Below are 15,484 nucleotides of genomic sequence, written 5' to 3'. Positions count from 1 at the left end.
ATTCCTCCAGTTTATTATTCCTTTGAGCACAATAGTATTCCATCACCAACATATACCACAATTTGTTCAGCCATTCCCCAGTTGAAGGGCATACCCTTGCTTTCCAGTTTTTTGCCACCACAAAGAGAGCAGCTATAAATATTTTTGTGCAAGTCTGTTTATCTATGATCTCTTTGGGGTACAATCCCAGCAATGGTATAGCTGGATCAAAGGGCAGGCATTCTTTTATCGCTCTTTGGGCATAGTTCCAAATTGGCAGCCAGAATGGTTGGATCAGTTCACAACTCCACCAGCAATGCATTAATTTCCCAATTTTGCCACATCCCCTCCAGCATTCATTATTCTCCCCTTCTTTCATTTTAGCCAATCTGCTAGGTGTGAGGTGGTACCTCAGAGTTGTTTTGATTTGCATTTCTTTAATTATTAGAGATTTAGAACACTTTCTCATGTGCTTATTGATACTTTTTATTTCTTTATCTGAAAATTGCCTATTCATGTCCCTTGCCAACATTTATTAATTGGGGAATGGCTTGATTTTTTTTATACAATTGATTTAGCTCCTTGTATATTTGAGTAATTAGACCTCTGTCAGAATTTTTTGTTATAAAGATTTTTTCCCAGTTTGTTGTTTCCCTTCTGATTTTGGTTGCATTGTTTTTCTTTGTACAAAAAAATTTTAATTTATTATAATCAAAATTATTTTACATTTTATAATTTTCTCTAACTCTTGTTTGGTTTTGAAATCTTTCCTTTCCCATTGATCTGACAAGTATACTAATCTGTGTTCACCTAATTTACTTACAGTTTCCTTCTTTATATTTAAGTCTTTCACCCATTCTGAATTTATCTTGGGGTATGGTGTGAGATATTGCTCTAAACCTAATCTCTCCCATATTGTTATCCAATTTTCCCAGCAGTTTTTGTCAAATAGTGGATTTTTGTTCCAAAAGTTGGGCTCATCATACATTGTCTTGCTGACATCACTTACTCCAAGTCTATTCCACTGATCCTCCCTTCTATCTTTTAGCCAGTACCATATTGTTTTGATGACTGCTGCTTTATAGTATAACTTAATATCTGGTACTGCTAAGCCACCTTCCTTCATGTTTTTTTTTTCATTATTTCCCTTGATATTCTTGATCTTTTGTTCTTCCAAATAAACTTTGTTATAAACACTAGCAGTAGCAATTAGAGAAGAAAAAAATTGAAGGTATTAAAATAGGCAAGGAGGAGACTAAGCTATCACTCTTTGCAGATGATATGATGGTCTACTTAAAAAATCCTAGAGAATCAACTAAAAAGCTAGTAGAAATAATCAACAATTTTAGCAAAGTTGCAGGATACAAAATAAATGCACATAAATCATCAGCATTTCTATATATTTCCAACAAATCACAGCAGCAAGAGGTAGAAAGAGAAACACCATTTAAAATTACCCTAGACAATATAAAATACTTAGGAATCTATCTACCAAAACAAATACAGGAATTATACGAACATAACTACAAAACACTTTCAAAAAAAGTAAAACTAGATCTAAACAATTGGAAAAACATTGAGTGCTCATGGGTAGGAAGAGCTAACATAATAAAAATGACCATTCTACCCAAATTAATTTACTTATTTAGTGCCATACCTAGCAAACTACCAAAAACCTTTTTTACTACATTAGAAAAAACTATAACAAAGTTTATTTGGGGCTATTATCTTTAAATGATCACTCTATTGCAATTATTAATAGTATGGAAATAAGTTTTGAACAATGATACATGTAAAACTCAGTGGAATTGCTCGTTGACTCTGGGAGTGGGGAGAGAAGAAGGGGAGGGAAAGAATGAATCATGTAATCATGGGGAAATATTCTAAATTAATTAAATAGATTTTTTAATTAAAAAATAATAAAAAGCTTTCTCCATTGCATTCTTTTGTTGATATAACTGTCATTTGATAGTTACTTTTTACAAAAAAAAATCATTGATATTACTTAATATTATTTTTAGTTTAATTGTATTCCATTAAGTATAGTTCCTTTAAATTTTATGGCCATGATCATATTAACAGAATGAATTTGAAGTGAAATTGTTTCTTCAGAAATTTTGGACAGTTTTCTAGACTAATGCCCTTTCATAAATCACTTTTCCCCCTGCTTTTATAGACTTGATAGATTTTTCATTCAATTTTTCCTAGACCAATAGGAAATATATGGAATTAAGCCCCAGTGAATGATCAACAAATGAGAAATTGCAACATAATTCTATTATATTTTATAAGCTGAGTGCAAATTACATTCAGTCAGTCTTTAGCACACCAATATAATAATCTTGACAGGATTTTGCAGAACATTTTGTGGTCTTTATTTTTGCCCAACTAAAACTGAAAAATGTATTACGCTTGATATCATTGTTCTTCAACCTGATTGTCTTTTCATTTCTGCAGCCAATGCATCACCTCCCAGCTAGATGAGCTCTTGTGCCCACCAACAACAATAGAGGGAAGAAATGATGAGAAGGCTCTTCTTGATCAATTGGTATCCTTTCTCAGTGGCAAGGATGAAACTGAACTGGCTGAGCTAGACCGAGCCCTTGGAATTGATAAACTTGTCCAGGTATTATATAAAGCTTGAACTATTTGAAAAATAGTGCCCAGAATTTTATATTTTCCAGATCAGAAAGAAGATGAGTAATTAAAATTGTTAACATTTTGAGAGAGCAATCAGGTGGCTCAGTTGATTTAAGAGCTAGACCTAGAGTAGGGAGGTTCTGGATTCAAATTTAGCTTCAGACCCTTCCTAACTTTGTGACCCTGAGCAAGTCACTAGCCCCCAGCCCCACCCCACCCTTTCCATTGCTCAGCCCTTATTGCTCTTCTGCTTGGAACCAATACACAGTATTGATTCTAAGACAGAAGGTAAAGTTTAAAAAAATTATTAACACTGGTTCCACGTTTAATATTTTAGCTAGCTAATTTTATTTTTTTTTAATTGTTTTTAACAGTTATTTTCCTTCTTGGAATCAATACTATATATTGGTTCCAAGAAGAAGAGTGTAAGGGCTAGTCAATGGGGGTAAAGTGACTTGTTCAGGGTCACATAGCTAGGAAGTATCTAAGGCTAGATTTGAACCCAGAATCTCTTAGCCTGGCTCTCCATCCACTGAGCCACTACCCCCAGCTAACTAATTTTATAATTTTTAGTTCTTGTGAAAATTATCAGACTGTAGTACGTATTTTGAATTATAGCTTCCAATATCTCATATCTTTTCCAATATCTTTAATATCTCATTGTGGCCGGGAGATAATCCTGGGATCCTAAAGATATGCCAACAGAGTATATCTCAAAATGTTTAATGTGTGTGGGCCAGTTATCTGGAGACCAATCTAACTGAGTTTAAAGAGAAACTTGTTAGCCAAAGAGTTGGTTACCAGTTGATGAATTTTTGACCACAGCAACTCATTAAATCATTTTAAAGGCATTGTGGGATTTCAGTTAGTATTACTAATGAGAATAATTGCATTGACAAAATAAGCTCCTGAAACATGAAATAATTTGCCTTTAATTAACATGTTTAATTATTTTTCAGTCAATTTCTTGTCAGCATCTCAGCTATACCAAACTACTTCTGTATCAGTTGTTTGTTTTCCATTTAATTTAAGCATCAGATTACCCAGAATTTTAAGATGGAGAAGAATGTAGGGTAAGAGTTCAGTTTGGGCAATCTTTCTTATTGTGTTTAGATGATTCTTAGACAATTGTTCTGGTTCCTTTTATAACAGGGAGGTGGATTGGAAGTATTAACAGAGAGATTTCAACCACAACAATCAACACCACCTTTAATGATGGAGGAAAGGTCCAGTCTATATTCTCAGCCTTACTCTTCAGCTTCACCTACTGCTAATCTTCCCAGTCCTTTCCAAGGCATGGTTAGACAAAAGCCTACCATGGGAACCATGCCAGTTCAAGTACCACCACCTCGAGGAGCTTTTCCTACTAACATGGGCATGCAGCCCCGGCAAACTCTGAACAGGCCTCCAGCTGCTCCCAACCAACTTAGACTTCAGTTGCAACAAAGATTACAGGGACAACAGCAGGTAAGTACTATTGTTTCATGGTGGGTACTTTCTTCTAAATGTGAGAAAGCTTTCCAACTCTTTCTATGATACAGAAATAATTGCTTTAATGATGGAATGCAGCCTGTTGCCAGAGTGTTTATCAAAGAAAGATATATCTTTATCTCAGCCTAAACCAGGACCAAGAAACTTCCTACATGTGCTTCCCGCCTACCTCCCATCAATAGTGGGGGGTAAAGGGATCTGTTTCTTCAAGTTTTGTTGGTTTTGTTTTGTTTTGTTTTGTTTTGTTTTGTTTTTTCAAGAAAAAAAAATATTAAATTTTTTCCACCTTTTTTTTTTTTTCTTTTTAAAGAGGAGGTGCCACAAATCCATTCAATAAATTCAACAAATAACACTGTGCTTTGGTTCTAGATTTATGGCCAGTTAAGAATAAGAGAATAAAGGAGGATAGTAAGAAAAAGAAAATGGAAGAACTGAAAATGAAGAAAGAAAGGAGCATGGTAGAGGAAGAGAAAAATGGGAATAAATGTGAGTGAGAAATAGGGGGAAGGAAAGAAAAAGATAGGAAATAATCTGAGATGGGCATGGATCAGAGGTGAACAGCTCTGGTCTTATCCTTTTATTTATTTGGGCTAGAGATATCAGAATAAGTGACTTCTAGGCTAAAATTTAATGTGTTAACTCACTTTCATTCATTCATTCAACAGTCCTTTATTGAGTACCTTCAATGCACATTGTACTTAACACTAGACATGGTGAGGTAGTCAAAGTAGTAGTTGTTACTCTCAAAACTTATTATCTAGTTGAGGAAATAAGTTTTGCACACTTGGAAAGTTAAGTAGCATGCTACTAAATGAAACATCATCTCATGCTTCAAAGAACATTAAAGAGGATTCATTGGCACTAGTAATTAGCTAGGCTCCAGTTATTATAAGAAGAAAGAGCTATATCACAATGGTTGATCATATCAGTAGTGCAGAAATCACTTCATGTTGGCCTGTTATAAACTGGAAGGCCTCCTGTCTTTTTGGAGTAAGTTTCTAATCTATGATAGAGTATCTGTCAAATTTTTTTGAAACCCATCACTTAGTTCTCACTTCTTCTGATTCGTATAAATGAATGCATCAGTGTACAAAAAGCCCTTGAAAATTAGTTCTCCTTTGTAATTTGGCTTTTAAGAGTATGAAATTTTAATTTGCTTAAAATGTGAGAGAAAAGTATGATTTGCATCATGATTATCTAATAAACTCTCAACCACCATAACTCAGAAAGTGATATCTTTTTTCTACTTTACCGAAGTCATACTCTATCTTGAGTATTTTGTACAGAGGAGAGTAAAGGGGATATTGTGGAGAATTGAAATTTTTAAAGGATTATCTTATGGAAAAGAGCTTAGACTTATTCCCAGAAAGCAAAACTAAGACCCATGGGTAGAAATTACAAGGAGGTAGATCTCAACTCAATATAAGTAAAAATTTCCTAACAATTCGAGCTATCCAAAAACAGAATGTCAGAAGATAGTCTGACTGGAAGTCTTTAGGCAAAGGTAGATGAGCATTTGTGTTTAGTTGAGTGTAGCAAACTCTTAGTATGTGCCAGGGCCCAAGGACATTATGATAGAGTTACACAGTGTCTTCCCTCAAGGAGTTTATATTTGGCTTGGATTTTTATAAGTGAGATTCATGTTTTGGCTAAGGGCTGATTTAGTTGACATATAAGTTTCCTTCCGACTTTATGTAGCAATTCTGTGAATGACAACCACAAAGAAATTTGGATTTCTTATGACCTTGAAGTTCTAAGACAGGGGTCGGCAATGTATGGCTCTCGAGCCATATCTGTCTCTACCTCCTGACCGGCCAGTCCGGGCTGAGCCCCAGGATGTGCCCCAGGGGGCCCGTCAGCCCCTGCCCCAAATTCCACCGCCTTCTGCCTCCATCCTCCTCCTTCCGCAGGTGTTTATGGCTCTCACGGCCAACAAGGTTGCCGACCGTTGTTCTAAGAGATAGGAAATATAAAGTTTGAAAGTATTTATACTTTATAAGAATGGAAGAGGAAAAATATGGGAACTTAACACCATGTGCTATAGGAAGATCTAATCTAGAGTTTATGACAAGGGAAAATTGTCTTCTGACAAGAAATAAAGTATACCATATGAAGGCTGGGTTAAGATACTCTATTTTGGATGAGAGGTTTTAAATTCAGTAATAACTATAAAGAATACTACTTATATAATCTTGATTGAGTCTCTTAACCTCCATGGGCTTTAGTTTCCTTATCTTTTAAAATGAAGGGGCAAGATTCCTAAAGTCACTTTTAACACTATATCTATGATTCTATGAGCTCATATGGGTACTATAACTTAAGGTATTCAGAGCACTCCTACAAGTAGGTTGTTGGTATAAATTTTGAAAAGGAAAAAAAGTTTCAAAAAATCAGTAATATGAAAGACAATATATGTCATGAAATATCTTCAAGTGAAAGTGAGAATATACCAACTCAAAACATGGTCTCATAGTTAGCACTGAGACTTGGAGATAAAGGGATAGAACTCATTTGGCATATAGTAATGAAAGGATATATTTTGTTCATTTAGAGTCTCAAAATTAATTATATAAATATAGGCGTGTACTATCTAACAGGAAACCTGGCTTATCAGAAATTTGTGTGGGGAAAAAACTGTTTTGTTTTTAGGGTAGACTTAATATATGTCAATAAATACTAATATAATCTTAGAGTACATTCTTAGCATATAACATCCATACTATTAAAACAATAACCCCATTGTATTTTGTATAAGCAATAGCTATAGCTAAACATATTATATAGGGCTTACTATGTTTCAGAAACTGTGCTAAGCCCTTTATAAGTACTTTATTTGATCTTCACAACAACCCTGGGAAATAGGTGCTATTATTTCCATTTTATAGATAAAGAAAATGGGGCAGACAGGTTAAGTGGCTTACTCAAGATTACATAGCTAGTAAGTGGGAATCTTGGCTCAAGATTTTCCTCACTTCGGGCCTGGTACTCTAGACTTTATAGACAAGTTATTCATTCCCAGCATCTGCTTTAAGAGGGGAATTGGCAAACTTAGAAAACAGAAAATGTCAGACAGTATGATGAGGGGTCTGAAAAACAAGCCTTGGCTGGGGGAGATTGGAAGGGAGAGTGCACACCTGTAGTTCCTCATGCTGGAGAAGCTGAGGTTTGTGGCTCACCTGAATTTGGGAGATCTGAGTTTCAATAACCCTTAGGCCAACCAGGTGTCCTCCCTTAAGTCCAGCACCAACAAAGTAAAATCCTGGGAGTTGGAATCTCTGGGATGGTGAAAGCTTAGCAAGCCAGCCCAAGTTGGAAAAAATGAGAGCTGGTTAAACTTTCTTGCCCAATCAGCATTAGGATCCAGCTCATAAGTCATTGTTGTACTTCCATCTTGTGTGGGATAAGAGGAACAAAGGAAGGGGGGAAATGTGCATTAAAAATTTGTTGAATTATGAGGTGAAAGGAGCAAATTTCTTCAGTTTAAAAAAGAGAAAACTTAGAGATGATAATTATCTTTAAATATGTTAAGTGCTTTTATAGGGAAGCGATTCTGACTTCACATAAGAACATTCTAACAACTAGACCCTTATAGCTGTGAAATAGTTTACCTTATGAACAATGAGACCCTTGTCACTAGGATTATTTGCAAAAATACTATATTGTCTATTGTTTGTGTCCCCTTTTCTCTATTCACACTGCTGAATTCTTAGTTCAGACCCTTATCACTTTTTACCTGAGCTGTTGCAAAAGTTTTTTAATTGCTCTCCAGTCCACTTCCCTACAACTGTCAAAGTTATTTTCCGAGAGAATAAATCTGACCATATTATCAACATACTCAAGCTTCAGAGACTCTATATTATTTCTTCAATCAAATATAAACTTCTTTATTTGGTAAACCTCTTAATACCTGACTTCTTTCCTACCTTTAAGTCTTCTTATACTTCTTTCCACAAACAACATGGACTAGTCATACTGACCTACTTGCTGTTCCTTGCACATTACAGTGCATCTTTCTTCTCCTTACCTTTGCACTGGTTGGCCCCTTTGTCTGGATTATTCTGTCTCCTCAACTCTGCCTCTTAAACTCCCTGACTTCCTTTAAGACTCAGCTCAACTGCCACCTTCTTCAGGAGACCTCTCCTGCCCCTCCCCATCATCTAGTGGCATCTTCTATAAAGTTGCTTTCAACTTACTTTGCATTTTGTAGATAGCTTTAAAAATATATTGTCTTTCTCTGTTGATACAAGCTTCTTGAAGGCTCAAATGGTTTTTGCTTTTTCTTTCAAGTGCCAGCCTTTCTATAGTGTTTGTTACTTAGTAAGCACCTAATAAAAACTAGCTGATTAATCTTGTGATAGGATTTTTTTTTACCTTATGTGTTGGTACATCAGGATCAAGGGATAAACTAAATGATGTCAAACACTGATGAACAAATGCTGTGGGGAATTAGAAATCACAATGGTTTGGAATAGTCAACAAAAAGTTTCATGTAAGAACTAGGTCTTGAATCAGCCTGCAAAGTAAGATTTGACAATATATGCATGCCTATTTTTCCAATGAATAATGAAGTGATGATTTTGTTTTCAGAAATAGCCCATGGAACTATAGAAATGCCCATTACCACCTGCAAAGTACATTTAACTATGAAATGCTGTTGTTTTCTGCAATATTAATCTTGCCCCATTCCACAATGACTCAAAGTCTTATTTGTCCAGGGTTTTATTGTTTTTAAAAAATTTTGTCTCCAATTATCAATTTTAAGTTCTAACTAGATATCCCCTCTCCTACCCTCACAAATCAAAATAAAAATTAACCTTCAGTGAATAAATCCTTCCAAAATGGTTTAGTGATTGTATGCAGCTTTCATTCTACTCTTATGCCTTTATAGACTCCTCTCTGAACACGGATATTTACTATAGTTCACTAGGGGAAAAGACATTCTGGGATAGAGGGGTCTATATAACCTCCTGGATTACTTACTTCTGGCAATACATCTGTTATTCAACTCCTGTCTTTGAGTGATGACCTTTTCAGAGTAACCGTGGTCTTTTTTCTTTAGTAGTTTGCTCTTTTCTTAATTCTTTCCAGTTAAGGAAACCTTTTCAGCCCTTTCACAAATACCAACTTGGACTGAATCATAGGTTTTTAAAGCTGGAAAAGACCTAGAACAACATATAACTTTAGCTATTCATTTCACTGAGCAGAAAACTAAGGTCCAAAGATAATGAGTTAAATGAGGGAATAAGTACTTCCTTGATGATAACACCATCTTACTCCATTTAATTTTAGACTTTTTCATGTCTGAGGAGGAAATTAACATTAATTACCAGGAGTCTCTTAGAGCTTTACAAAATCAGAAGCTGAAATTTTTTCTGTCTTCATTCATTGAATAAAACCATGTTTAGCAACACAGGATATGTGTATAGGGTAGGGATCATTCAAAAAGCATGTACTAAGGGGGCAGTTGGGTGGCTCAGTGGATTGAGAGCCAAGCCTAGAGACAGGAGATCTTGGATTCAAATCTTCCTAGCTGTGTGACCCTGGGCAAGTCACTTACCCCATTGCCTAGCCCTTACTAGCCTTAGCCTTAGTTCCTAGGCCTTCAGCCTTGGAAGTAATACACAGTATTGATTCTAAGATGGAAGGTAAGGGTTTAAAACAAAACATATACTAGCTACTTACAGTATATGAATTAGGCTCTGTGCTAAGTGCTAGTGATTCCAAAAAAGGTAGAAAACACAAGCCTTTGTCCTTAGGGAGCTCTTTTTTAATGAGACAGCAATGAAAACTTTTACATTTGGTATGTGTATGATGTAATGGGAAAATAATCTCAGAGGGAGGGCATTAGCTCTGGCTGGGGTGGTAAGGGAACCAGAAAAGGACTCCTAGTAAAGATGGCATTTTAACTAATTCTAAAAGGAAGCCAGTAGAGCCGGAAGGTAGAAGTGAGGAAGGCTTAGAATTCTAGTCAGGGGACAGTCAGGGAAAGGAACAGAGTTGTGCTGCTGGATTATGGAATGTATAGAAGTGAGAGTAAATAAATATAAGGCGATTGCAAAGGTAGGAAGGGACCAGGTTGTGAAGAGCTTTAAAAGCCAATGAATTTTATCTCCGATCCTGGAGGTAGTCACTGGAGTTTATTGAATGGGAAGGTGCCATGTTCAGACCTGTGTTTTATGAAAATCACTTTGTCAGCTGATGGAGGATCGATTGGAACCAAGAGGGACTTGAGGCAAGGAGGCTAGTCACAAGGCTATTCTAGTCATCTAGCCATAAGGTGATATGGACTTATACCCATATGGTGACTGTGAAGGTAAATGAGCAGTGTTGGAAAAATAGAAACAGCCAGAGTTGACAGCAGATTGGATATATGAGTAACAATGACACCATGGTTGTGGTCCTAGTAACTGAGGAAGGAGGGCCCACAATAGTAATCAGGACATTTCAAAGAGAAGAAGGTTAGGAAGAAAGATAATTAGTTCAGTTTTGGACATGTGGTGTTTAAAATGCCTATGGGACATCTATTTGTATATGTCCAAGAGAATATTAGTGATATAAGACTGTAACTTGGGAAACTAGGGCTGGAGCATATCAAGATCTCTAATATGTGTTACAAATATGTAGTTATTTGTGTAGAAATTATAATTGAACCTATGGGAGCTGATGAATTCATCAAGCCAAGGTAACATAAAGAGAAGAAATAGCCCAGGATAACCCCTTGAAAGACAGCCACACTTAATGGGCATGAACTAGATAATGATCCAGCAAAGAATACTGGAAAAAATAGTCAAGCAAGTACAATATGAACCAGGAGAGGAGCAGAATCACAAAAAACTAAAAGACGAGAGATTATATATATTAGAGAAAAGGGATTATCAGTATTGTCATAGACTGTGTAGAGCAGGATGAGAATTGAGAAAAGGCCATTAGTTGTAACAAAAGATCTTTGGTAACTTTAGAAAGAAGTTCTAGTTGTATTATAAGATTGAAAGTCATATTGCAGAGTTTTGAAGAGAGGACTTAGAGACATAATAGCAGTGTGTAAGTGCATGAACAGTGTTTCTAGATTATAAGTTTTGGGGAGGAAGCAGAGTACTTTGGAAAGATCACTATACTTGGAGTTTTTGAGTTTGATCTCAGCTCTGCTACTAACTACCTTATCTCTGTGACCTTGGGTCTCAGTTTTTATCATTTGTAAAAGGAAGAAGTGGGACTGGATAGCCTTTACAATCCTTTCCAGAACCAATTCTCTGATTTTCTGAAATTTTGCCCTTTTAAAAATCATCAAATACTTCTTCCACTTATTTTCCAATATCCTACTATATGGCATATTTCTCTTTGCTCATTTGGTATTTACTTCTTTATGGCAAATAGATTTTGCAAAAACATTTAATTTTCCTTAACCAAGTAGTTTAAATTAAATGTCCCTTCTAACTATTGGGCTGTGCTACGTAATGTTTCCTTGTAGCAGTGTAGTTACTTCATTTTCTCCCTGTCTTTCTCCAGTTGATACACCAAAATCGGCAGGCTATCTTAAACCAGTTTGCAGCATCTGCCCCCGTTGGCATTAATATGAGGTCAGGCATGCAACAGCAGATCACGCCACAGGTAATGATGGAATAAATACATGTCGTTAGCATTTATTACTCAGAGCTGTGATTTTCAAGCGTGGCTTGGACTCATCTCAATGGTAATGGTGTTAACAATATAACTTTGTTGTGGTGTTTAAAATAATTATATTGTTTCTCATTGTTGTCTAGTCAGATGCAGTACCATTCTTATTTCTGGTAAAGGTTTTTGGGGTTTGTTTGATTGGGGTTGGCAGAATAGATCATTTTTACCCCTTTTGGAGCAGGGAAGATAGTCCTGTGTTTTAACAGATATAAGAAACTCCTTATGAGGAGGCTCCTACTATTGCAGCTTAGTCCCTTCTCTGCAACTTGAGGTCTTAGAGAGAGTTGCCTACAGAGCTGCAGAACTAAGCAACTTGCCTTTGCAACATGTCCAGAGTGAGACTTGAAGCCATGCCTTCCTGATCTGAGGCCAACTTCTCTATTCACTATGTCACAGTGTCTTTCACCTTTAAGTAAAAAATTGTGAGAGCCATAAATGAAAGAATATGAACATTTCTGTCAGTGAATTTTCCCAATTCAGAAATTAAGGAATTTTATGCCCAATGCAAGGCAACAATTTTAACCTATTTGATGCATCTTACTTTTTGTTTTGTTTTTAAATTGAACTTAGATGGCAAAGTTTTAAGGAAAGAATTTTTTTTACTAAGTCCAGGAATAAATAGTATGTTATTTTAAATTATTTTAAGTACTACCCTGAAACCTAGTTTATTCTTTTTTTTTAAACCCTTACCTTCCGTCTTGGAGTCAATACTGTGTATTGGCTCCAAGGCAGAAGAGTGGTACGGGTAGGCAATGGGGGTCAAGTGACTTGCCCAGGGTCACACAGCTGAGAAGTGTCTGAGGCCAGATTTGAACCTAGGACCTCCTGTCTCTAGGCCTGGTTCTCAATCCACTGAGCTACCCAGCTGCCCCCTAACCTAGTCTATTCTATATTCTACATTAATATCTAAATTTATATATATGATAATTACTCTAAAATGCTGTGTGTGTGTGTGTGTGTGTGTGTGTGTGTGTGTGTGTGTGTGTGTGTGTGTAAAATGCCTCCTGTACCCATCTGCAAAAGTCCCAGTCCTAGTACCTCATGGAGGTGACCTTAGAATCAAAGTGAGGAAAATACAGGTTCAAATCTGGTCTAAACACTAAATAAATAACTGTGATCATGGCAAAATCACTTATACAGCTCTCATCCCCATTTTCCCCTTCTGAAAAACAGTTAAGGATAGCATTTGTCTGACTGGGTTACTGTAAAGATCTAATGAGATTATATATACATGTATATGTATATATATGAATATATAAAAATCTCATATATACATATACACGTACACACACACCGTTAAGTGCTAAATAAATGTGAGCTATTAATATTATTATCAAAGATCTTGACAGTGGAGCACAAGGTCTGGCAGATTCTCTCATCCTAGAAAGCTTAGGTACATTTTCTAAGGCAGATTGAGTTTGCTTTCTGAGGGCCAGGCTTGCTAATAAATATGGATAGCCTGATCATAAGTAGATCAGTTTTTGACTGAATTATTGGCAGCCCATGAAACAGAAAAATATTAATATCTCTCTGTCTTATGGTGACCCCTTCCATTTCTATGACAGTTGTAGAGTGGCTAAAAAAAAAAAGAAATAGAGTAACTAAGAATCACATAGATTGTAGAATATGTCTATGTTAATTTACCTATTAGCATTATGAGATCCTTATAGGAACAAGAGATGAACATACTATCAGAAGATGTGATTAATAATATTTCCTCTTGACGCTTTTACTCAGACAAGTTAAGAATTATTAGTGTGCCAGGCCTTGTGTTAAGTGCTGGACACACAAATATTTAAATAAAAAGACAGTCCTTGCCTTCAAGGAGCTTATATTCTAATGGTGGAAAAACAAAACATAAAAGGAAAATGAAGGAGCTGGAGAGGAAATAGGGGATTGGAAATGACTATATCTTACCTTAGCCATTGTAGAGAAAGTCCTAGAGAGATAGGAATGCAGCCTGGAGAAGAATAAAGACAGAGGTGACCTGAGCTTCCTCCTTAAAATGGAGTTTCTAAAAGGAGCCAACCAGAGAGAGGCCATGGGGGCAGAAAGATTTTTAACAGTGTGAAGTAGTCTAGAGGTTGAATGAGCTTCCAGGTTGAAGAAGTTTGGGGGACATAGTAGAGAAAATCCAGGTGTGTGGCTGGAGAAGAGAGAAGATATGGCTTATCTAGCCCTTTTAAATGAAACTTCTAAATGAAACTGGGGGTAGGGGGTGTAGTAAGTTTCAGCTATATAGAAAGATGCCCCAGACTGTGACGGCAATTTGGGGACTTAAATGGTGTTTTCCCAAAAGAGTCAGACACGTACTATCCTTAGCACAGTAGTCCTATATTATCCTATATTTTACTTCTTCACAGAGTCTTTAGACCAGGAGCTTTGGGATGAGAGTGAGGGAAACCAGAGGCAAGAGAAGAATAATTCAGGGAAAAGAATATAACTCAGTCTCACTTGTTGAAAGAAAATCAGATCTCAGTCGTTGGAGTTGGAAATGGTCTCCAGCCCACAAGTGCTGTAGTGCTTAGGCCATAAGAGGAAAAGGGATATAGATCAATGATGATCCTTTTTAGTTAGCTGCCTTCAGTGTTTTACATCATCTGTTTAAGAGGATGAGAAAATTGAGAAATTGTACAAAGAATTCAATAAGAGTTTCCAAACTAAATTAACATATGCTTTAATATTATAACTTTAGTATGGAAATGATCATGGGAGACAATGGTGAAAAATATGTTGGAAAATGTTGTTCAGAGTTTTAAAAACAAGACACACCTTTATAGAATACACAGATGCCTCAGGCATACATACATATATATATATATATGAGTATTTTTTTTTTTTTTAGTGATTGGGAGGTACTAACATAGTACTTAGGAATTAAGAAGCCTCTTGTTGAGAGTGAAAAAGGAAAGTGTAAAAGCTGATTGAAACTTAATATTTAAAAAAACTACAGTCATGGCATCTGGTCTCATAACTTCCTGGGAAATAGAGGGAAAAGAAATGGAAATTGTGTTAGATTTTATGTATTTGGGCTCAAAGATCACAGCCAACCATAATCACAGCCACAAAATTAAATGAAGCTCCTTGAAAGGAAAACTATGGCAAATCTGGACATCATACTAAAAAGCAGACATCTCCCTGCTAGCAAAAGTCCATATAATCAAAAGCTTTGGTGATATGCTATGGCTTATTGGTGTCAGTCATGAATTCCTTTATTGCCCTTAAAGTTACATGCAACTTTAATTATTTGGAGATTGATAATTCTGTTCTTGATGGCCATATAACATCACTGAAAGAAATTGGTGTTAAAAAGTTGGACCTTTGTTTCTAGTAAGGGATTGAGTCATTAAAACCAGGTAACCTAAAGAACAATGAAGAAATTCATTACTGGTATCAATAGGCTATATCATGTCACGAACAAACCATGGTTCAGGGGTCACAATGTGGAAAATATCATTAAGGAACTGTGTGACCAAAGCTTGAACCTCTCTTGTGGCAAGAAGAGATAGCCACTTCAAACACAAGGATCCCTATAGGTCACAGGTGGCATAGACAACCACATTTTAGCCTTATCTAAGTTTTATTACATTTTTATTTTTCTAAATATTTCCCAATTGCATTTTAATATTATTCAGTACACACTCTGGAGTGTTATAAACTTCCTGTGGACTTTATGTTTGACACTTCTGCACTTGGCAGT

At 36.1% G+C, this 15,484-nt stretch overlaps 1 protein-coding gene across 1 annotated transcript in view; it reads left to right on the top strand.

Moving 5' to 3' along the window:
• Window positions 1-15,484, top strand: part of NCOA1 (nuclear receptor coactivator 1) — a 228,160-nt gene that overhangs the window by 189,416 nt on the left and 23,260 nt on the right. Inside the window, exons 15-17 of the mRNA XM_044663767.1 lie at window positions 2,437-2,605; window positions 3,772-4,086; window positions 11,617-11,718. Coding sequence (XP_044519702.1) covers window positions 2,437-2,605; window positions 3,772-4,086; window positions 11,617-11,718 — 586 coding nt within the window. The remainder of the gene's footprint in view (window positions 1-2,436; window positions 2,606-3,771; window positions 4,087-11,616; window positions 11,719-15,484) is intronic.

The sequence above is a fragment of the Gracilinanus agilis genome, chromosome 2 (assembly GCF_016433145.1).
Source record: "Gracilinanus agilis isolate LMUSP501 chromosome 2, AgileGrace, whole genome shotgun sequence".
Lineage (NCBI taxonomy): Eukaryota > Metazoa > Chordata > Mammalia > Didelphimorphia > Didelphidae > Gracilinanus > Gracilinanus agilis.
Note: the sequence above shows the minus strand (reverse complement) of the source record. Positions and strands in the feature narration are given on the sequence as shown.